This window comes from Mytilus trossulus, chromosome 13, assembly GCF_036588685.1.
Source record: "Mytilus trossulus isolate FHL-02 chromosome 13, PNRI_Mtr1.1.1.hap1, whole genome shotgun sequence".
Taxonomy (NCBI): Eukaryota; Metazoa; Mollusca; class Bivalvia; order Mytilida; family Mytilidae; genus Mytilus; species Mytilus trossulus.
In genome coordinates this window covers 6275227-6297662 of record NC_086385.1, presented here as the reverse complement: position 1 = coordinate 6297662, position 22436 = coordinate 6275227, and the positions used below count along the sequence as shown (strand labels likewise).

The following is a 22436-nucleotide window of genomic DNA, read 5'->3' as shown; positions in this document are numbered from 1 at the left end:
TCGAATTTATTAAATTCTTCGTAAAAAAAAATTAGAAAAATTGTACCTGAATAAGTGCGATTATAACAAAAACTATCAAATCCCAAATAAAGAATTTTATCACTATGAAAATAATTTTCAGAATTTACACTGTTGTTTTTATTGACTGTCTTATTATTGCTGGTGAATTTTTTATTTTCCTCACAGAGTTATGGACTTTTTTTTATATAAAAAAGAGGAGGCAGCTTTCACTTCAAATTTATTAAAATCTACGTAAATGAAATAATCTTGCGCCCTTCTTATATTGTTACATGTATATACTGATATACCTATAAGTATAAAGATGTATCATTATGATGTAGTAATCTGTTAGAATAGCATAGTGAAGTGATAAGATAGTATGTGAAATGGTGGTTCAATATCATATCAATATGTCTTTGTAGTATACGTTTTTATCGTCGTAAGATAGTAATATGACAAAAAGGGGGGAGAGGTAACTCCATGTTTTATGAGATGATTGTCTAGAATTCAAAGGAGTAGGTCCGGTAAGGACCGATTTTGGCCTCAAATTTCAGTTTCATCTGACGATAGATTTTGACCACTTTTTAAACACTTAAGTGTCTATTTTATATGTTTCGATTAATTTATGTGAAAGTTTTTAACTTATTTCGATCCAATTCAAGCTCAAATATGAAAAATCTACCAAATATGCGAAAAAATGTCACTTTTCAGATGGTTTTTGTCAAAAACGAAAGTGGCCGCATCCGTGTTCATCCTCAACCTTTATATATGTTATGTATTATCATCAAATACAACTTCCATTTCAATATTTTGGATGAACACGAATGCGGCCACTTTCGTTTTACACGGAAACCGTCTAAAATTTAAGTTAAATGCTGGAATTATTAAGATTTCGGTAATTTAGCATGACTTTATGGTGCTAGTACCCAATATATGTGCATTGTATTGTCAAAAACAGCCCAAATTTATGTAGCAGAACCATTTTACTATTCAATAGATAACTAAAAGTTTACATTTTAACAATTTTGTAAAACTGCCATATTTTCGGGCCAAAAAAGGGTCTTACGTAAGTAACATGACATAATAGTATTGTGAGGTTACAAAATGATATGAAAAAGTTGCTAAAAGTATCTTTATAGTATAAAATGTATCTTTATGAATGAGCAATATCAAATAATAGTATAGTCAAATGACAAATCAGTATAAAAATGATGCTCCATGTTGTATCAACATTTCTTCATGCATGTCATATTATAAAAATCTTTATGACAGTAAAATGACAGAATAGTATGAAAAAGTGACTCGATGTTATATGAAAAATGTTTATAGTATATATAATTTATCCTAGTGATATACCAATAGTATAGTCAAATGTCGTTATAGTATAGAAAATTTGCATCATGTTATATCTCAACCCTCAATAAATAAGATTATCGTTAGCATAAGGCAGTTGCAGAGTTCTATATTTATATACCTTACCTGTCGGTACAAATCTGTTGGTATGCTGGTAATTTAGTATATGTTTTACAGATTAAGACCTTGTTTTGTCACGTGTGATCTACTTTACATGGGCTTTGGCAATAGTTGTATTAAAGTGTTTTGAAACACATGCTGTCGTCAATATGTTTAAGAACAAAGAACACTGTCAAAACAAACAAACACCCCTTTAATATTTTGTAGTTTGTTCTTTTTAATAAAAAATATGGGTTTTTTTTGTGTTAAAATGTTGTATTGAGTGACTCTTTTGATTTCAGAAAACCACAAAGCAAACATCCCAGATTATGATCGAGTTCCAAAGCATATTCGAGGTATGAAAATCCTAAAATTACCACATTTTTACACCGGCAAATATTTTCACGTATATATCCAATGAAAGGAACGCTAATTGCATGTTGGTCCAGCTTATACGTTAAATTTACATGATATGTTTCTTTTCACATTTAATTCACGTGTATTACACGCTAAGTACATTTAATTTGCATGCTATATTACTTTTCACGTTTAATTTACACGTATTTTACGTTAAATGCATTTTCTCGTAAAAACGCTTTGATTATAGGAAATTTTGATTTCAAGTGAAACTGGCATAAAAAAAATTCACGCGAAATGACGTTGATCGAGATTTCACATTAAAAATCTTAAAATCTATCAGAATTGTTTCCTTCATTTCATGGTCAAAATTTACATATCACACATAACTTTGTACTATTTATTTTATTTGCAGCTCACCATGAACAAGAAATAAGAGAATGGGAACAAGACCAAACTACATTTTTGGAAACCAGAGCAACACGTCACATACTGGAGTCTCTATCCTCGCATAACTGTATTGTTGTGACAGGAAGCGCGGGCTGTGGTAAATCTTCAAACATACATCAAGCTGCCTTACACTTACGTGACAGTTTTGGATATGATATAATACCAGTGTTAACAGGACCAACAGACATTATGAATTATTATAATGAAAATAAAAAACAAGTGTTTATTGTAGATGACATCTGTGGAAAGGAAACAATTGACGTGCAGAGATTACAAACGTGGAGAGAATATTCAGAAAAACTTGAGAAAATATTTAAAATTGCAGAAAAAGATGTTGCAAGTAAAAAAGATTATACGGTTTTAAAGCTATCAAGTCCAAAACTACTGCTGTCTTGTAAACTGCATATATATAAAGAATCACAGTTCCAACTTATTTCATTATTCACAAAAAAAGTATTCAATTTATTATCACCCGAGTTGTGTCTGCTGGAAGCTGAAAGAAAGCATATGCTGCACAAGTATCTTCCTGATGACATAATTGACAATATACAACAAGTCACGGATAACGTGGATTACTTTCCCTTGCTTTGTAAATTGTCAAAAGACAAAACATCTGAGGAAGTGAAGAAACTGTTTACAGTTCCTTTAATCAGCATTAAACAGAACATAAACAACATTATTCATGAAAACAAAGAACAATTTTGTGTTCTTGTTCTGTGTATCGTTTTTAATGAAGGATTTGATACAGATTGGCTCAAATTAGGATCAGTTTCAGAAAGGAAGAACATGGAAACGGATAAACTTGAGTACATTGTTAAAGAATTTGATATAGACTTAAGCAAACAGAAGCATAGAAATTCTTTAAAAGCTGGCTTTTCAACATTAAATGGCACCTACTTAAAACTGAGAGGAACAGAGTATAGAATGATACATGACAAAATATATAAAATGGCAGCTGTAATCTGTGGACAACACCTTACAGAATGTTTTATCAAATATGCTCCAGCTATATTTATTCGGGATAATTTTATCTTTGAATCTGTAACGGAAGTCCATGAAAAAGATGATTTAATTGTATTATTAAAAGACGAAGAAGAAGATTATTTTGAACGACTGTTATGTGACTTAACAAAGCATGTCATTATAAGTACATTCAATAATTACCAGTTAATTTATCAGACATTTAGAGATAAGTTAATAAGCTTTTTAAAAAAGAAAAAGGATGCAAACACAGTATTAAAGAAGCTTGAAACAGAAGGTTGCAAAATAACAAAAAATAAGTATCTAATAAATCCGTTTGAGACACACTATTATACAACACCTTTGATAGAATCAACAACTACTGGTTACATTGACATTGTTCAATTTCTGATTGTTAATGTTAAATGTAATGTGAATAAAACAGACAGTGAAGACAGCTCCCCTTTATATAGGGCATCCGAAAGAGGACATTCAGCTATCGCTAAATTGTTATTAGAAAACAATGCTGATGTATATCAGTATAATGTTCATAGAGAGTCTCCTTTGTATGCGGCCTGTAAAGGAGGACATAAAGATATAGTAGAACTGTTACTACAGAACAATGCTGATGTCAATCAGTGTGATACGGATGGTGAGACACCATTGTATGTGGCCTGTATAGGAGGACACAAAGATATAGTAGAACTGTTACTACAGAACAATGCTGATGTCAATCAGTGTGATACGGATGGTGAGACACCATTGTATGTGGCCTGTGAAGGAGGACATACATATATAGAACTGTTACTGCAGAACAATGCTGATGTCAATCAGTGTAATGATAATGGAGAGTCTCCATTGTATGTTGCCTGTGAAGGAGGGCATACAGATTTGGCCGTTTTGTTGCTTAGGAAAAGTGCTGATGTTTCTCAGTGCAATAGGGCTGGTGAGTCTCCTTTGTATGTAGCCTGTAAAGGAGGACATTCAGATATAGTGGAACTCTTACTGCAGAACAATGCTGATGTCTCTCAGTATAAACAACAGGATGGACAGTCGCCTTTACATGCTGCTTGTGAAATTGATCCATTGAAATCATATAACAAAAGATATTCACATAATATAGAAACTGTTAAACTATTACTTGCATGGAATGCCGATGCTAAAATGTGTAATAAGGCAGGTCAAACACCAGTTGATATTGCCCGTAAATCACAGAACATTGAAATTGTAAATCTTCTTATGGATAATATTAAAAGCATCAGAGTTTAAATTATCATTTCATAAATTATAATATTTACAACTATGGAGTAATAGTTACAATTTTAAAATTGTATCTGATTAAGAATTATATGTAAATGATTAAATTATCTATTTCATGTATATGAGTGTATTTACATTTTAGTATATTTGGGTAGTGAACAATAGTGTTATTTTAACAAGTTGTTATTCTAATTATTTATTTTTGGTGTTTTTTTAATTAGATATAAAAAAAAAAGTTACTGAGAAGATTTTTTTTAAGATTACAACCACTGAAAACTGTTTACATGGTCTTATGACATAATTTGAAATTATTTTAAAAATAGCAAGTAGAATCTTATTATCAACATAGTTTGTGGAAGTAAGTCTGGCGAAAAAACTGTTTACATATTGCTCTTCATAAGAACAGTTATCATAATATTTATTTGGTATTGCATGTTATCAGAAAGTATATGTTTTGAGTTATGAAACATTTTGGTGTATGTATGAATTGAATCTAATTGGTCAGTTTATGTATGGAGTCCAAGCAATTTTTCAGTATATCTATCTAATGATTTGATTTGTTGGTATAGTTATGGAGTGCATGATACTTTTCATTTTAAACATTTGATTGTATATTAACACAGGGTGTATGCATTTAATCAGTTTAATATCAGTTGGTATATATATGAGACGTATGTAAGTCAGTTAGTGTATGTAATTGATCAGTTTATTTATGGATTGAATGTAAACTGCATGTTAACTGTTTGTAAGTAGTTCAGTTTGTCAGTTTGTCCATATGAATATATGTTATTGGGAGGCATGTAAATGAATTGTAATTATAGCAGAGAGTTTATGTTAATTGCCGTTTTATATATGTATTTGTTGGTATTTTTAAATTGACGGAGTGTATGTATTTTGGTCATTTAATGTAATTGGTTATTTATAAATAATTGAATATAATTGTAAAATATATCCATGAAGTGCTTGTAATTGGTAATCATATATCCGGAATTATGTATTTTGATGATATGTTTATGGTGTATGTCATTGGTCAGTGCATGTGTGGAGTGTTTATAATTTGTCAATATGTTCATATACATCTGTTTAAGTTATAATTTCTCTGTGTGTAAACTAACAATATTCACTGTTTTGTCTATTCTTACAATTTGTTTTGTTGTTTGATACATGTTTGTTGTGGTCTGAATATTGTTTGGTTTGTTTAATACATTTTCTGTGTGTTCTGTTGCCTGATCTAGAAGACTATCTTACTGTTTATTATTACATTAAAAAAAAACGAGGAAAAAAATAAATATTCCACCTCTCTAAATTTTGAATTTAAAATTGTTTGTTTTAATGCAATTAGATAGATAACAGTCAGTAATTAGCCGTGTTGCTAGATTAAATTTGTTTTCGATTTTCATTGATTAATTTTCACAAGAATGTTTTCTGGAAGTACTGTTACATGAATGCAATTTACAAAGGTTTATGCTTTTTGTGCACTTCTCTGTATTTAAGTTTTCTAACATAAGAGGACTTGTCATTCGTTTTATATATTTTTATATTGTTTGCAAATAATTTGAATATAATAGATGAAATTTGTGTAGAACACATTTTTTGTATATATACTTTCTTTGAATATATTCATGAAGTAGTTTATTGAATATATTGTTAACTTTTTGTACAGATTTAAGATATAGTAATAAACCAATATTTTAACTAATTTTAAATGATGCTTCTTTAATAAGGTTGGTCGATGTGTCCAAGATTTTCACTTAGTTCATTAGACTTTGAGTTGTATGACTGTAGCAACAATTTAATATCATGAAGATAGTGAAGACAAGAAGTATGAAAATGAATCGTTGAAATGTTTAAAATGTAGAAGATGCTTTAGGATTAGCGCCGTCATTCATTATAAGTTAGGCTGCATATTTATATAAAATAAAAACAGACAAATAGTTACCCGTTACACATATATCTTGATTTTAGAACACATTTGACATAATTTGTATTACCACAGTCACACCTTAAGGTTACAATTGTATTATTGATATTAAGTAATAATATATTCTCCCTATGATTGATAATTATTTTTTTTTATCTAGTTATATGAGATCATAATAATTGTTTGTAAATATACTGCTTATATTATTTCATGTCAATATTTGTTACTTTTACATTGATTTACTAGATTTATACACTTTAGTGAAGGTGGCCTGTCTAACTGTTCTGATAGATGTCAAGGAATTGATCAGTTGTATAAATACATTTACTGTAGTCAATATGTTCATGAAAAGTGTTAATTTTAACAGTTTTCTGAAAAATAATTGTATCCCTGTTTAGATTTTGTTTTGGGCTTTTTTTGCAATTTTTGTAAATATGTTCAGTGATACAAAATACCACACCATCAAGCTTAAATAATATAAAAAAACTCTTAAATCAGTTCTCCAGACATTTGTAAATTTTACGCATTATGTTTTCTGGTCTGTGCATCTGTTCATTTGTCCGTCCGTTCGTCCGTCTGACCCGCTTCAGCATAAAATTTTGGGTCTTTGTAGATTTTGATCAAGTTGAAATCAAAACAACTTGAAACGTATGGTTCCTATGATATTCAAATGCCAAATTAGAGTTTAAATCTTGATTTCACAGTCCATTGAACATAGCAAATGATGGCACGAGTGGGGCATCCGTGTGCTATGGACACATTCTTGTTTTTCTACTTATTTGTTATAAGACAATAGGAAGGGCATATCAACCAGTTTAATGGAATAGACAACTGTTGTTTTTACCAGAATAATAATCGTCTCAATATATGTTTAGCAACCAGATTTTTAAGAAATGGTGTTGATGTTCTAGCATAAAATCCTGTTATTAACTTTGTTTTGTTTTACATGGTCTATTAGTGAGCCGCAATACAAGACTTCATGAGTTGGTTCAATTATCTTCCTTTAAAATCAATGACGGTCCCGACAAAAGACATATTATTCAAAAGTTGTCATATTCGATTTGTTTTTCTTGTTAAATTCTTGTAAGAACTCACTATGAGATGAAATTTGTTAATATGTCTTTAATGGTTTTATAAGATTGTTTTGACATTGTATTGTGGTTTTTTTCTAGATGTTCCAAAATTAATCACAAGATCAATAGCTGTACATTTTCAATACAATTGTTGAATATAATTAGATAACCTCAATTTGTTTTTTTTGTTTTTAAATATGTTGAATTTAGTAGCATTGTATTCATACTAAAACTATGATAGATGGTGAAGGGAATTATTTAATAAATAAATACTATAATTATATAACTTGATTTTATAGTGGTTATATTCAAACATGTCAGTAACTTATTGAACGATGTAGATATGAAAAACATATGAGACGGCAACAAAAAAACAATCCCCGTGCTCTTTGTTCAGTGTTTGACATTCAGATGCCAATTACCAAGGACTGTCAAATCACTCGTCTTGTGCAAAATACCCTAATCTAGAAATTATATGAATACGAATATGGTGAATAAAACTGAAGGCTGAAGATACAAAGAGGATGAACAATAATCAGCAATCAAAGTAAACCTACCAAAGCCTAGGCAAAAACAAAAGAAAAGGAAAATCTACCTCCCCATAAACAGTGAGCTACGGAAGTACAATGATTTTATGTTCATAACGTGTATGATATGTTATTCATCAATATTTTTTATTAAAAAAAAACGAAAACAAACATTTGGAAGCCTGAAATAATCTTTTGTACAAGAGATCTGACATCGAAAATATATTTCCATTGCAAAACAATAACAAACAACACTTGTTTACTTGATATAAAAAAAAAATCAAAATATTTTAACCAACCACTTTATGCAAAGCTCTGATTCCTTTCACGAATTTGGCTATACTTTTTGGAACTTTTGGATTATAGCTCTTCATCTTTTATATAAGCTTTGGATTTCAAATATTTTGGCCACGAGCATCACTGAAGAGACATGTATTGTCGAAATGCGCATCTGGTGCAACAAAATTGGTACCGTTGATTTTATTACTACCACTGGGTCGATGCCTCTGATGGTGGACTATTAGTCCCCGAGGGTATCACCAGCCTAGTAGCCAGTACTTCGGTACTGGCATGAAAATACGGATTTTTTGTGTTATTAAAATTTGCTGTCACAAAATATTAAAAATTATTAAAAATTAAGGAATGTATCTCCCTCATGCAAAGCTATGATTCCTTTCACGAATTTGGCTATACTTTTTGGACCTTTTGGATTATAGCTCTTCATCTTTTATAAAAGCTTTGGATTTCAAATATTTTGGCCACGAGCATCACTGAAGAGACATGTTTTGTCGAAATGCGCATCTGGTGCAACAAAATTGGTACCGTTGATTTTATTATCAGAAAAAATACACTGGTTATTTAAGAGTTTGACAAACACTACTTTTGATCATTGCGAAGCTTAATATTCTCTTAACAACACAACATAATTAAAACGTTCAGCTGTTTTTACACAGAGTTATCTCTTGTAGTGTTAGGTGCCACCTTGAACAGCTGAAACAAAGTTCCTGTATTGGCATAGGCAATTTAGAAAAAAGATGCGCAATACTTTTTAAAAGTTTATATGTTGCTAATTTATAACAACCACTGGAAATACACTGGTGGAATACAGCTAAGGACAAGTAAGATTTTCCAATCTATTCCGCATACTATTAATCGTATCTTGCCAAAAAGGCTATATGGATCATTGTCGCATCTTAGCGTCTTCTTGAATTTTAAAAAGCAATTTCTATGAAACTAACAGGTCAAATATGATCATTGCCGTTTTTGCATTAAATTGAACAATTTGGTAAGGTGCAGAGCATAACTGACAAACGGCATATAAGATGCACAGGCCAAGTTCTATCTATTATGGCCTTTCGGGTTTGAATTCAATTGGATGTTATTGCTTATGCGATATCTGATTTAGCAAATTCACGGTTTTTATTTATCATACAGGTATTTAAATAGATATAAGAAGACGTGTTACGAATGCCAATGAGACAACTCTCCATCAAAATCACATTTCTAAGTAAACCATTATAGGTCAAAGTACGGCCTTCAACACGGAGCATTGGCTCACAGCAAACTAAAAAGGGTCCCAAAATTACTAGTGTAAAACCATTCAAACTGGAAAAGCAACGCTATAATCAATATGAAAACGAGAAACAAGAAAATAGTTTGGAACCACATCAACAAAAGACAACCACAGAACATCAGGTTCCTGACTTAGAACAGGTGCAAACAAATGTAGCGGGTTTAAACTGTTTTTTATATAGATAAATAAAATCTTTAACAAAACAAGTGACCTGAACAAAATTTCTACAATGATTCAACATGTCCGAAGTCAATCGAGCAATCAACACAAGAACTGCCACGTGTGTAACGGGAATTGTTTACCAATTTAGATCACTATAAGCCATACACTGTTTGGTTGGTTCGTGTTGTTCAATTTCGTGTTTTCTTTGTAGTGATTGTTATCTATTGTCCTTTTGTCGTTTTATTTACTTGCCACGGTCTTTTCTGTCAATTAAGAACTAGGCTAATTATGACCGAATTCAGAATATACAAAAACTTTATACTATGCTATATAAAGGAAACAGTAGTTTACCCCTGTTCGAAATTCATAAATCGATTGAGAGAAAACTAATCCGTGTTACAAACTAAATATAAGTGAAACACATCAAATCTATAATATAACAATGGCCATTTTCCTGACTTGGTACAATACATTCTAAGAAAAAAATGGGGGGTTGAACCTGGTTTTGTGGCGTGCCAAACCTCCCGCTTTTATGGCAATGTTCAATATAACATTAACATGATATGTTTATATGATAGGACTACACAACAAATAAATGGGAGAATATATAGGATAGCATACACACGAATAAAAGCTAACAAAAGATACCAGTTTTAAAATACGCCATACGCGCGTTTCGTCCACACAAGACTAACCAGAGTCGCTGAGATGAGAAAAGTTCGAAGCCAAAACAAGTACAAAGTTGAAGAGCATTGAGGACTAACAGTTCCAAAAAGTTGTGCCTAATACGGCTAGAAATTTCTGTCTAGGATTAAGAACATTCTTATTATTTAGAATAATTCATACTTTCGCAAACAGTTCTTTTTTTTAAATTACTAGTACTATAAAATAGATATACATGATAAAACCGAAGTGGTGACTATCTGCAGGAAAAAAAACGGATAAATTACATAAAACAACCTAAACCAGCACATAAAAATTCACAGCCCAGTTAGACAAAGCCATTAACGCATAAAGTGACGCCACATTTGAATTTCGAAAAATAAGATAGAATAAGGATAAAATTCAAGTCTACATTTGTAATACTTCTATAATGTTGTTAGTAACAATGAAAAGTACAATGCTAATTAATATCAAATTGTGGTAGTAATTAGATAATCAATTGTATTACCTAGCTATGTCGGTGTTTATTATGAATCAAACTGTAAACCAACTTTATCTTATAAATTTCGTTGACCCAAAATAAAATATAGTAAATTAACTGGGTGATTCGTTTTCTGTACCATAACACACGAATACAACAGACAAAATAAGATTTACATCTACAAACGTTAAGACATTTGGCTAAAATCCGTTGAGAATAATGAATACAACATCAAAACTAAATACATAAATATGGGATAGAAAAGTACCGTGACACGTCTTATACCAATGCGGATTCACACTCAGCAAAAAAGTCACATTCAGGAATAAGTCACGTTTGGTAATTAAAAGATCAGACAATGTAAAGGCAAATCACAATCTAACACGTGGTATATTGTCCCTAGTAAGTTTGGACAAAGACACTTCGTATGGATCAACCAATTCGTGATGGTTTCCGCAAAATTTATGGAGTGTCATTTTTAATTTGTCCTCCCTATAACTTTGTTTGGGCAGTTTCTGTGTTAATAGCACACTTCTGTATATGAAGTCCGTAAAGTGTGAACATGCACGCGAATAACGTATCAATAGAGATATAAAAACCATACGAAGGCGCAGAGGGTATGTTACTGCTTAGAGATGGGAAGTTGATAATTGTGGAGTTGAAATCGTCCCGTTTATCATAGATGTTCGTGTGAAGTCGTCCATCTGTGTCAATGTTGAGGAAAAGATCAAGGTTTGACGCAGTCCTTCTTGTTTTAGTAGAATCCTTAATTTTAAGTTCACTGTAATATATAAGGTATTGGGTGAAATATGGGTTATTCAATGATAAGACTTCATCATAATATCGGAAAGTAAAATTAAAGAATTTCGCTATTTACTTTATTTTTTTCTTTTAGAAAGTTTTGAATGAATTCTGCTTCATACGAGTACAAAATCCAATTAGCCAACAGGGGTGCACAATTAGTACCCATTGTAATACCGACTGTCAATTGAAATATAAATCTTCCAAACTCAACAAATATATTGTCGATCAAAAAGTCCAACATTTTGATAATATCATCTTCAGTATATTTTTTGGAAGATTCAGTGTGATTAAATAAAGATGAACAGTAATTTTGTATTTGCATATATCGCGAGGAACATTTTGTAAATAGAGAGGTGAAAAAAGGTGCAAATATACGTTAGGTTTCAGGGGCCGATCCAGGATTATGGAAAGAGGGCGAAGGTTTTATAGGTTGCCGAGCGGAGCAAAAAGAAAAAAATTGAGGCCCTTTTTTTAGCTAAAAAAAACACATAATAAGTGTAATAAGCACTATTTAAACGTTTCCTGGCGTGTGACATGTATATTTTATAGTTGCTGTAAAGTGAAAGGGTTGGACATTTTTTATGCTTCATATTCTCCCTTTTAATGGTCCATCATAAAATAATAGTATGAATCCAAAGCTATATATACTGATTTATTTGATGTGGGACTTGTCAGTAAAAAATAGACCGTGAAAATTCTCGCCGGTTTGTTGAAAACCTCACAGTACGCCCTCTGCGCCCACTCTGAATCCGCCACTGGGTTTGTAGAAAAAAGGTCTAAAAATCATATGTCATCACAACGCGCAATGTCAGGCTTTTCTACCTCAGGCATTGATTGCTTTATTAATAGCAATAAGGTGTATTTATCAATCAGAAATCACATTCTAGATTTTATGGTACCAGGTCCTTTCATGTCCAGTACACTTTCGCACCCTCCACTTAGCTGTATTTGGCAAAACTTTTAAGAATGTTGGTTCTCAATGCTCTTCAACTTTGTACTTTATTTGGAATTTTAAACGTTTTTGGATTCGAGCGTCACTGATGGGTATTTAGTATACGAAACGCACGTCTGGTGTATATACTAAATTTAGTCCTGGTATCTATGATGAGTTTATATACACCGATTGTGTTATTGTTATGAATCCTATTTGTATACAATCCACTTTTCGATTATTCCTTTATTTTGTCCCCAACAAATACTACAAAACTACCTCAAAATAGAACATTTTATTAATTTCTAATACTTAAAACTACATAATGTCCACTGTATAACAAAACAAATGAGAAAACGTAATACTAATTTTCCTCTTTAATGCTAGTGAGTTTTATCTCTGTGTACACTTGCTGTAAACTGTACATCTAATATCGTTTTGGCGGAAGAGGAAGTGGTTGAGGTGGAGACGGTATTTTCTTTGAATACGACCTTTTCCCGCCTTTTTCATCGCTTCCGGAACTGCTGCTACTTGATTTTTTGTTGTATCTTCTTTTACTTTTTCCTCCACTGGATTTTTCGTTGCTGTTAGAACCGTTGGACTTTGACTTTTTGTTGTACCTTGTTTTGGTTTTTCCATCATTATAGTTTCCACCGCTGCCAGATTTTTTTCTGTATGTTTTTAATTTCTTCTTTTCTTCACTTGAGCTGCTACTGCTTGATTTTTTGTTGTATCTTCTTTTACTTTTTCCACCGCCGGATTTTTCGTTGCTGTTAGAACCGCCAGACTTTTTGTTGTACCTTGTTATGGTTTTTCCATCATTATAGTTTCCACCGCTGCCTGATTTTTTTCTGTATGCATTCAATTTCTTCTTTTCATCACTTGAGCTGTTGCTGCTACTTTTTTTGCCATATTTTTTGTTCTTCTTTGATCTTTTCTTTTCAGAGGAATCTGACGAATCAGAGTCAGGTGAACTCTTTGGTCTGAGTTTAAGAACTGGTTTTTGATAAGGTCTTGGAAGAGGTCGAGGAATCGGCAGTGGAACTACCAGGGATGGTACTTTTTTCTATTAAAATTAAAAAAAAGATATATTTGCTCAATTTCAACATTAAATTTACATACAAAATGTGTATTTCTATTGAAAAATAACAAGCAAAATTCCAAACTGTTTTAGTTAAGATGACAAAAAGACAAATCTAACCTAAAACCATTGATTAATTATTCTAATGCAACATTATTTGTAACGTTCATTTTGATTGAATAACGTCACTTATTTACATGGCATCAATTGACAATTGATGCTATGGGACGTACGCGCAAGCGCAGACGGCATATGACAGATTTTAAATACATGTTTTATCGTTGTTTTCTGTTATTTTCATTAGAATGGAAATAACAATAATGTATTTTAAGCTCCGATGGCATCAATTGGGGATTTGGTGGTCGCAAATGCCTGTTTACTGTCTCCGCTAACGCATCGCCATTGAACTTAATTTGCGACCATCAAATCCCCAATTGATGCCGTCGGAGCTTGAAATACAATACAGTTTCCTATGATTGCTAACATCCACTTAAACTGGAATTCGCTTGTATTGCGCAACACTCAAAGTCTATGAATGAAGTGTAGTATAGTAAGCCGCGACACAGCTTAACATCCACTTAATTTGAATTTTGATGGATAGTTGTGACAATGTCTCCTTGGCAATCATATATAACCTACTTACTTTTATAGCATTTGATTAAAATCATTGATTTAATATGGAAAATAATGGTAGTTTCAATTTTTCAGACGAAAATGTACAAGCAACGAATTTGACTTCATAACAACTAACAGAAATTCAATATAGCTGTAATTGTGTGCACCTGTCTTAAGTCAGGTTGTCGTTTGTTGGTTCATATATTATGTTTTTCGTTTTTTTTTTGTAAGATTATATCATTGATTTTCCTATTTGCATGATTTAACTCTAGTCATTGTTGAGGCCTTTTATTTCTTGCTGTTCGGTTTGAGACAAGGCTCCGTGCTGATATATTTAATATTTGTGATTATGTGATTACTTGGACAACACTCAATAGTTACTTAAAGTACTCACTTCACAGATGTAGTAAGCTTTATCATCACAGTTGAAATCATTCCATGAGTAACTGTACCCACAATATAGAACTGCGCATTGCTGGTTGCTGTTTTGTTCAAAGCTGTTCCATCCTTCGTAGATTACGGCCTTATTATTAGATTCGTGTTTCCAAGAGCATTTGTATTGGTATACTCGTTTCTTACATACTGGTGAAATCCAATAGCTTCCTTTCCCAGCAATACCTGAAGATAAGTGGTATAACAAACGTAATAGCTCTTACAAGTCCAAATAACTTTAACGTTTTGAATGCTAACGAGGAAGGCGTCACAGCTAAACATAATTATCTTCCAATGCATCATTATTATTTGAACTTATTGAAATAGTTATCAAAGGTACCAGAACACGACAATTTAACTCCAAAAGGTTTTTTGCCTTAAAAAATATTGTGATCAAGCAGATGACCACAAAAAAACATTATGAATTCACCATATCTTACATGCAGTGTTAAAATTTGAAAAAAACAATTTGATTGATACCGTTGAAAACTAAAACAAATATAATATTTTCTGACTGATGACAAAGAGAAATATAACACACTTATTTTGTTATGAATTGGGCCGCTAGATTTATCAATTGAATTGTTTCATATTTTTTCATGTCGGAGCCTTTTATTGCCAAACAGCTGATCAAACGGTATGGTAGTATCTCGTTGTTGAAGGCCGTATGGTTGCATATTATTGCCTTATCGGTGCATTACGTTTGCGCGCATTACCATTACATTTGCGCGAAAAAAATATTACGTTTGCACGCAGCTTTTCATTACATTTGCGCGCATTTTTTTTTCAGGTAAACTCAGGTAAAATACTGGTAAGTGTTCTATTTATTTATTAAATTGTTCAATCATTTGCAAGTTTAAGTACCTCTTCGGGTTCCGTTAGTTTAAGTCCCCTGATCACCAAAGAGGAGGTTGAAGTGGAATTTCGAGCAGGATATGTCCGTTTTATTACAGTACTGATAATAAATGAATTTACATGTCGGTACGTGCCGAAAACTTATTTTGATGTACACTGTCGTCTATAATTTAATAGTGTCCAGAATCACAAAAATACATGCGCGCAAACGTAAAACATGTTAATCCCCAGATGCGCGCAAATTTAATGCGCCCTGCTTAATTACTTCCAATTAATTTAAATTTGTGGAAATTTGTCGCATTTGCAACATACAACATCTCCTTGTTTAAATATTTCCTAAATTGCATTAGTTCTTATTTCGAAGAATGGATAAAACATAAAGAAGGATAACAGTAAAAAAAGTCTCCCCCTAAAAAAATAGTTTGTTTCTGTGAACTGTAGACATAGAACATTATTCATCAATTTAAAAAAAAAACATAGCTATAACAATATTCAACTTACTCAGAGATTTTGCTTGCTGTTTTAGAAAAATGTCTTCTGCAATATTGTCTATTCTTGCCAGGTAACCTCCCTTTTTCTCGCAAATATCCTGAAATTCAAGACAAATTTTAGATGATACATTAGGATCTGTTCAGGTTATATTACAGAATGTTTAGTTTAATCCTGTCGCAGACCAAATTATTAATTTCCGGTTCCTGTCATCCCCTTCAGCCAAAATTATCAGGTCGTCTGCTTAGTCGAAGAAAGACCGGCATGCAACGTAATGATGTGAAACGAAAACGATGAAGACAACATGTTCACTGAACACTACTTAGAAAACTGTAGACTGCATGGGCACCACGAATCCAACCCAACACATCGTAGGTGATCTCAAATGCTCCGGAAAGGTAATCATGTTCTGCTACACATTTAACACCCGCCGCGTAACTCGTATAAAAGACGTTGATACGTTATATTAGAAATGAGGCCCCTCATGGGGGGTCCTATTAATCACATAATCACCATTTTTTTGCCAATATAATCACATAATCATTAAATATTTGCTTATCTTTAGTAATCAAATAATCATAAACTAAAAATACAGTCCTAGGTAATCAAATAATCATGAAATATTTGGCTTAATAATCAAATAATCATTAAAAAAACGGCCAAGTAATCACATAATCAAAAACCCCATGAGGGCCCTCAGAAATTGAATCTTTATCGTCTATCCCTGGACATTAAATTCGTAAATGTTATACTTTAAGAACAATAAAGAAAATTAACTTACAGAGGCTGTTTTCTGGTTAACTTGTGTTCGACAGAAAAAATAACAACTGTTTCCATGGAGATACCAGCCACTAGGACATCTTCCTGAAAATATGAATAAAAATAATAATAAAAAAAAAGAATAAGATTTGCGGATTATTATTTGATAAAAAAAAAAGTAAACCCCCTTAAAAAAAAGATAAAGATAAGAAGAAAGGAAAAAGAAAGTAAGAAAAAAAGAAAGAAATTAATAAAAAAAAAAAGGAAGGAAGAAAGAAAGGAATGAATGAAGGAAGAAAAGAAAAGAAAGAAAAAAAAAGAAAAAAAATTGAAACATAAATCCAATAAAAAGATAATAAACCGAGAAGAGATATATAAAAAAAGGAAAGAATGAATGAACGAACGAAAAAAGAAGAAGAAAGAAAGAAAAAAGAAAGGCAAAAAAGGATGAAGAAAGAAACAAAATTATTTTAAAATATATACTCACGGGGTGGCTTGTAGTAAGTCGCACTACCCAAAACCAGGACAGTGCTTAATAAAGCTATAACTCTCAACAACATTTTAGTGGAACTGATGGAGTGTTGAAACCATTGCAGCTACATGTTTATATACTATAAAGTTTCATGAAAATCTGTTCAAATTAATGTAATAACACTTTATAAGAAGCAGAAGTAATCGCCTAAACTGATGTCAAACAACATTTAATTGTGTAGGTTGTTAAACAGATCAAAGAACGAAAAATTCATAAAAAGTCAACAGGACTAATTAAGTGTAAAGGTTGTGGTATACTTTTGTGTTTTTGTAACAGATTTTTATGGTCATACTTTATTTTTCGATAAAAGGGCGTTTCAACCAGATTTATCCGGAATGCACTCTCCTCAAACTTGTTTCAGCACCATGGAATTTGATGTGTAATATAATTGGTTTTTTTTTAAATTTGCATGACCTACATTGTTCATACGCATGTTCATATGTGACGTAGTATTTTGATGAACCACGCAAAAAAATATATATCTATTGGGACATCAAGATACTATTTCAAACGCTTTCATTCTGTATGTGTGACTTTTGTTTCTCGTATACTCCAACTGTTAAACAGGAGCGAAAAATACCTGAGGGAGACTCACACTCATAGGTCACAAACAAACTGACAAAGCCAGTGTCAAAAATGAATACGACAAACAGAAAAATAATAGTACAAACGTCGCAAGATAGAAACTAAAGACTAAGCAACACGAACCCCTCCAAAAACGGAGGTGATAAAGCAATGCTATTTTTCATGTATCCCCATGCAATTCATTTTGTTTTAATCAAATTTATATGAAACAAAATTATTGATCAGAACTAAGAACTTATCATATGATATACATGACAATATAAAACAATAAATAGTACACGAAAGACAGGGGCAGATCCAGGATTTTTGTAAAGGGACGTAATTTCTGATATTTATCGTCGAGCGATACGAGGTGATTTTCTTGACGATTTTATACTAAAACTTATATATCGTGAACACATAACTCAATGATGTTTGGATTTTTTTTGGCGAACAAAGAAAAAAATTGAAAACAACACATTTAATCATTTCTTGCGTCCAAAGCGCTTTTCTGGATTTTCCTTCATCGGGAACGCTCAAAGCCAAATATTTGAAATCCGAAGATGTATAAGTACCGAAACCGTTGAAGAGTTATATGCCAAAAATGCCTAAAATAAATAGCCAAATTCATCTAAAGCCTACTTTCCCTGAGGGAGTTGAAACCTGAGTTTCATAGTTTATAAATTTATAAACGGACAATTTTAGTGAAGTTTGTTAAATCATTTCAGTACCGAAATACTGACTACTGAGTTGAAGATACCCTCGGGGACTGATAGTCCACCAGCATGCAGAGGTATGACCCAGTGATGTGAAAAATTGAAAACAACACGTTAAATAATTTCTTAATTCCACGGCGCTTTTCTGGATTTATTTTCAGCAGGAACGCTCAAAGCCAAACATTTGAAATCCGAAGATGTATAAGTACCGAAATCGTTGAAGAACTATATGTCAAAAATATCTAAATTAAATAGCTAAATTCATTTTAAGCCAACTTAGCCTGAGACAGTTGAAAGCGTTCTAACATTAAGTACGCCCCTCTCCTGCCCCAGTCCAACCCTTACTTCTAGATCTGCAACAGACAATTATTCGTAACATTTTAAAAGAGCCAGTGTTCATTTGAAAAGATTTTCGTATCTGAGCGTTCATGATACAGGTAAATCCAGATGAGCGCTTCAGACGAATTCAATTTATAGCCTTGTCAAGATTATTTTTTTATAGCACTAGGTCTTGTGAACTTTATCCCTCGTACGTATCACCGCTCAATACTGACTTGATTTATTACAAACTTTCTAAACAAATAAGAGAAATTATTTTCAAAATTACGCCGGAAGTTGAAACAACCTATGACTTTCGAAAATGAATTATTTTTGCTGTGGGTGCCTTTCGTGCTTTACAAAAAGCATTATCAATCATTGCATATTTATAATTTGTACACATGTTAAAATATTCGAGTTCATAATTTAACCTATTTTACATTCAAGTTCAGCTGTTAAATTTCAATATCGATTCTGCGAGTACAAATGAAGTAAATAACATTGGTGACTGACTGCTTAGTCGCTTGTATATGTCATGTGACTGGCTGCTTAGTTGCTTGTTTATGTCATGTGACCGGCTGCTTAATCGCTGGTATATGTCATGGGACTGATTGCTTAGTCGCGTGTATATGGCATGTGACTGGCTGCTTGGTTGCTTGTATAGGTCATGTGACTGGCTGCTTGTTTGCTTATATATGTCATGTAACTGGCTGCTTGTTTGTTTGTATATGGCATGTGACTGGCTGCTTGGTTGTTTGTATAGATCATGTGACTGGCTGCTTAGTCGCTTATATATGTCATGTGACTGGCTGCTTGTTCGCTTGTATATGTCATGTGACTGGTTGCTTAGTCGATGGTATATGTCATGTAACTTGCTGTTGGTTTGCATGTGTATGTCATGTGAATTAACTCATCATAGATAACAGGACCAAATGTAGTACAAACGCCAGACGCGCGTTTCGTCTACAAAAGACTCATCAGTGACGCTCGAATCCAAAAAAGTTAAAAAGGTCAAATAAAGTACGAAGTTGAAGAGCATTGAAAACTAAAATTCTTAAAGTTTTGCCAATTAGGTAATCTATGTCTGAGGTAGAAAATCGTGACTGGCTGCTTAGTCACTTTTATCGAACCACAGATGAATTATCACGTTGTGATTGGTTTAACGCCGTCACGTAGTGACCGGCCCCAATGATACCGTATGGGCTTAGTAAGTTTCATTTGGGGTTCATGACGCGTTAATGGCGACGTCATCTATTAATGTTGTGTTTCATAGTTTATTTTTCAACAAAACGCCGCAGAAAAAGTCCAGCGTCCGATAAACTCGTTATACGGTTAACTACTGACCCCTTCATATCCATAATGGGTGAATAAAATTCATAAGGTTCGGCCCCTATGGATTTTACTAACCCTCTATGGATCCGTAGGGGTCAGTTGCGAACCATATAACTTATAGTATATGTCATGTGAGGATGGCTGCTTGGTTGCTTTAACATATATCATGTGACTGACTGCTTAGTGTGAGATATATGTAATTTGATTGGCTGCTTAGTCGCTTGTTTATGTCATGTGACTAGCTGCTTAGTCGCTTGTATGTGTCATGTGACGATCTTCTTGTTTGCTTGTACATGTCGTGTGACTGGCTGCTTGTTTGCTTGTATCTATCATGTGACTTCGATGGAGAGTAGTCAAATTGGCACTCAAACCACATCTTCTTATATCTACTATATACAAATTCAATCACGAAATAGGTGACTATAGTATGTTTCTCGCTGTATTTGATCCCAAAACAAACATTCATATAATGAATAAAATTGAGAATAGAAATGGGGAATGTGTCAAAGAGACAACAACCCGGCCATAGAAAAAACAACAGTAGAAGGTCACCAACAGATCTTCAATGTAGCGAGAAATACCCGCACCCGGAGGCGTCCTTCAGCTGGCCCCTAAATGGTTTACTATTCAAATTGTGACTTTTAAGGAGAGTTGTCTCATTGGCATTCATGCATGTACCACATCTTTCTATCTATTCAAGACAGATCTACAATATCAATAATATAAATGTATGTTTACACGTTTTCTGACACAATAATGTTAATGCATTTGTATATATTAACATAAGTCAGAAAATGTCAGGCATTTGATTTTACGATATTAAAAACAGATTTACTTGTATTCTGTTAATGATGTGTTTTTATTTTAATCCGATTAGAAAAGTCATGTACTTAATGTTTGTTTAGGTCGATTTCTGTATTTAATAAGGGACGGCATCAAAAGTTCAATGTAAGATAAAAAAAAAACTTAAAACTTAATTCACATAGATTGTTCACTGACCCCGCCCCCCCCCCTCTGAACTTAATTTGGAAAAATTGATTGACCAATCGGGATATATATTCGCATCGGATCTCCTGGAAATTAAATCGATGGATTACGTACATTTCCAAGCTCGTGAAAAATCTAAAATTGACATCAATTCTATATATATGCTTACATCCACTTCATTTGAACTTTGAATAGTTGGGTTTTTTTTTGGCGATCATACCACATCTCCATACTTAATTATTTTTTCGTTCAATGGAAATTTCTTACAAATACAACAATGCTGAATAAAGGGTAAATATCATGAAGATTAGATAATTTTAACACTTTTTTCTTCATTTTGTTGGCCCTTTTTTTTTCTCACTTTTGTCCATTATTCTCTATTCTGTAAACCCCATCCAGTTCCTCTCCAATGAAAGTATTGTAAATTAGGGCCAACATTAAAACTATTGTGAGGTTTTTTAATGCCAAAATTGAAACTAGATATTTTCATTATTTCACAACAATAAACACGCTCATTCATAATTTCAGCCCCTGAACTTTAAACAATCACCAATTATGTAATTAGTAATAGCTGTCTCTTGAGTGACAAATTTGTAGTAAAGCTATCTCCAGACGGACGTATGTGTAGCAAATTTGTCTACAGATATACACATGTGTATCAAAGCTGTCTCCAGAGGTACAAATGTGTAGTACATCCGTCTCTGGAGGAAAATGTGTATCATAGTGATCTTTAGACAAATATGTGTATCAAAGCTGTTTCAATAGGTACAAATATGAAGTAAATGTGTCTCTTAAAGGAAAATGGTAGCACAGCTGTCTACAGACGGACATATGTGTAGAATAGCTATCTTCAAAGTACAAGTAGAATAGCTGTCTCCAGACGGACATATGTTTAGAAAAGCTGTCTCCAGACGGACATGTGTATAAAGTAGCTGTTTCTAGACGGACATATGTATAGAAAAGCTGTCTGCAGACGGACATATGTGTAGAATAGCTGTCTTCAGACGGACATATGTGATAAAAAAGCTGTCTCCAGATATACATATGTGTAGAATAGCCGTCTCAAGAAGGACATATGTATAGAAAAGCTGTCTCCAGACGGACATATGTGTAAAAAAGCTGTCTCCAGACGGATATATGTA

General features: G+C 32.6%; 2 protein-coding genes across 2 annotated transcripts in view; one reads left to right on the top strand and one right to left on the bottom strand.

The window, feature by feature from the left end:
* The window catches only part of LOC134695359 (uncharacterized), a 42162-nt gene extending 37641 nt beyond the window's left edge, over positions 1-4521 (top strand). The window contains exons 11-12 of the mRNA XM_063556587.1: positions 1755-1808; positions 2225-4521. Of these exons, the coding sequence (XP_063412657.1) occupies positions 1755-1808; positions 2225-4488 (2318 nt within the window). The 3' untranslated portion in view covers positions 4489-4521. The remainder of the gene's footprint in view (positions 1-1754; positions 1809-2224) is intronic.
* Positions 4522-12894: 8373 nt separating this feature from the next.
* LOC134694998 (clumping factor B-like) lies at positions 12895-17431 on the bottom strand. Its single transcript, XM_063556125.1, has 5 exons — positions 17333-17431; positions 16868-16950; positions 16099-16186; positions 14705-14928; positions 12895-13680 (listed from the first exon to the last, which is right to left on the bottom strand). Exons 1-5 carry the CDS (start codon positions 17403-17405, stop codon positions 13042-13044), a joined length of 1107 nt encoding a protein of 368 aa, XP_063412195.1. The 5' UTR covers positions 17406-17431; the 3' UTR covers positions 12895-13041.
* Positions 17432-22436: the final 5005 nt, after the last annotated feature.

Coding starts and splice junctions, on each gene's coding strand:
- LOC134694998 (XM_063556125.1), bottom strand. CDS start 17,405: ATGTTGTTGAGAGTTATAGCTTTATTAAGCACTGTCCTGGTTTTGGGT. Junction 16,951..17,332: donor GACTTACTACAAGCCACCCC/GTGAGTATATAT, acceptor TCATATTTTCAG/GAAGATGTCCTAGTGGCTGG. Junction 14,929..16,098: donor ACAGCAAGCAAAATCTCTGA/GTAAGTTGAATA, acceptor ACTTATCTTCAG/GTATTGCTGGGAAAGGAAGC.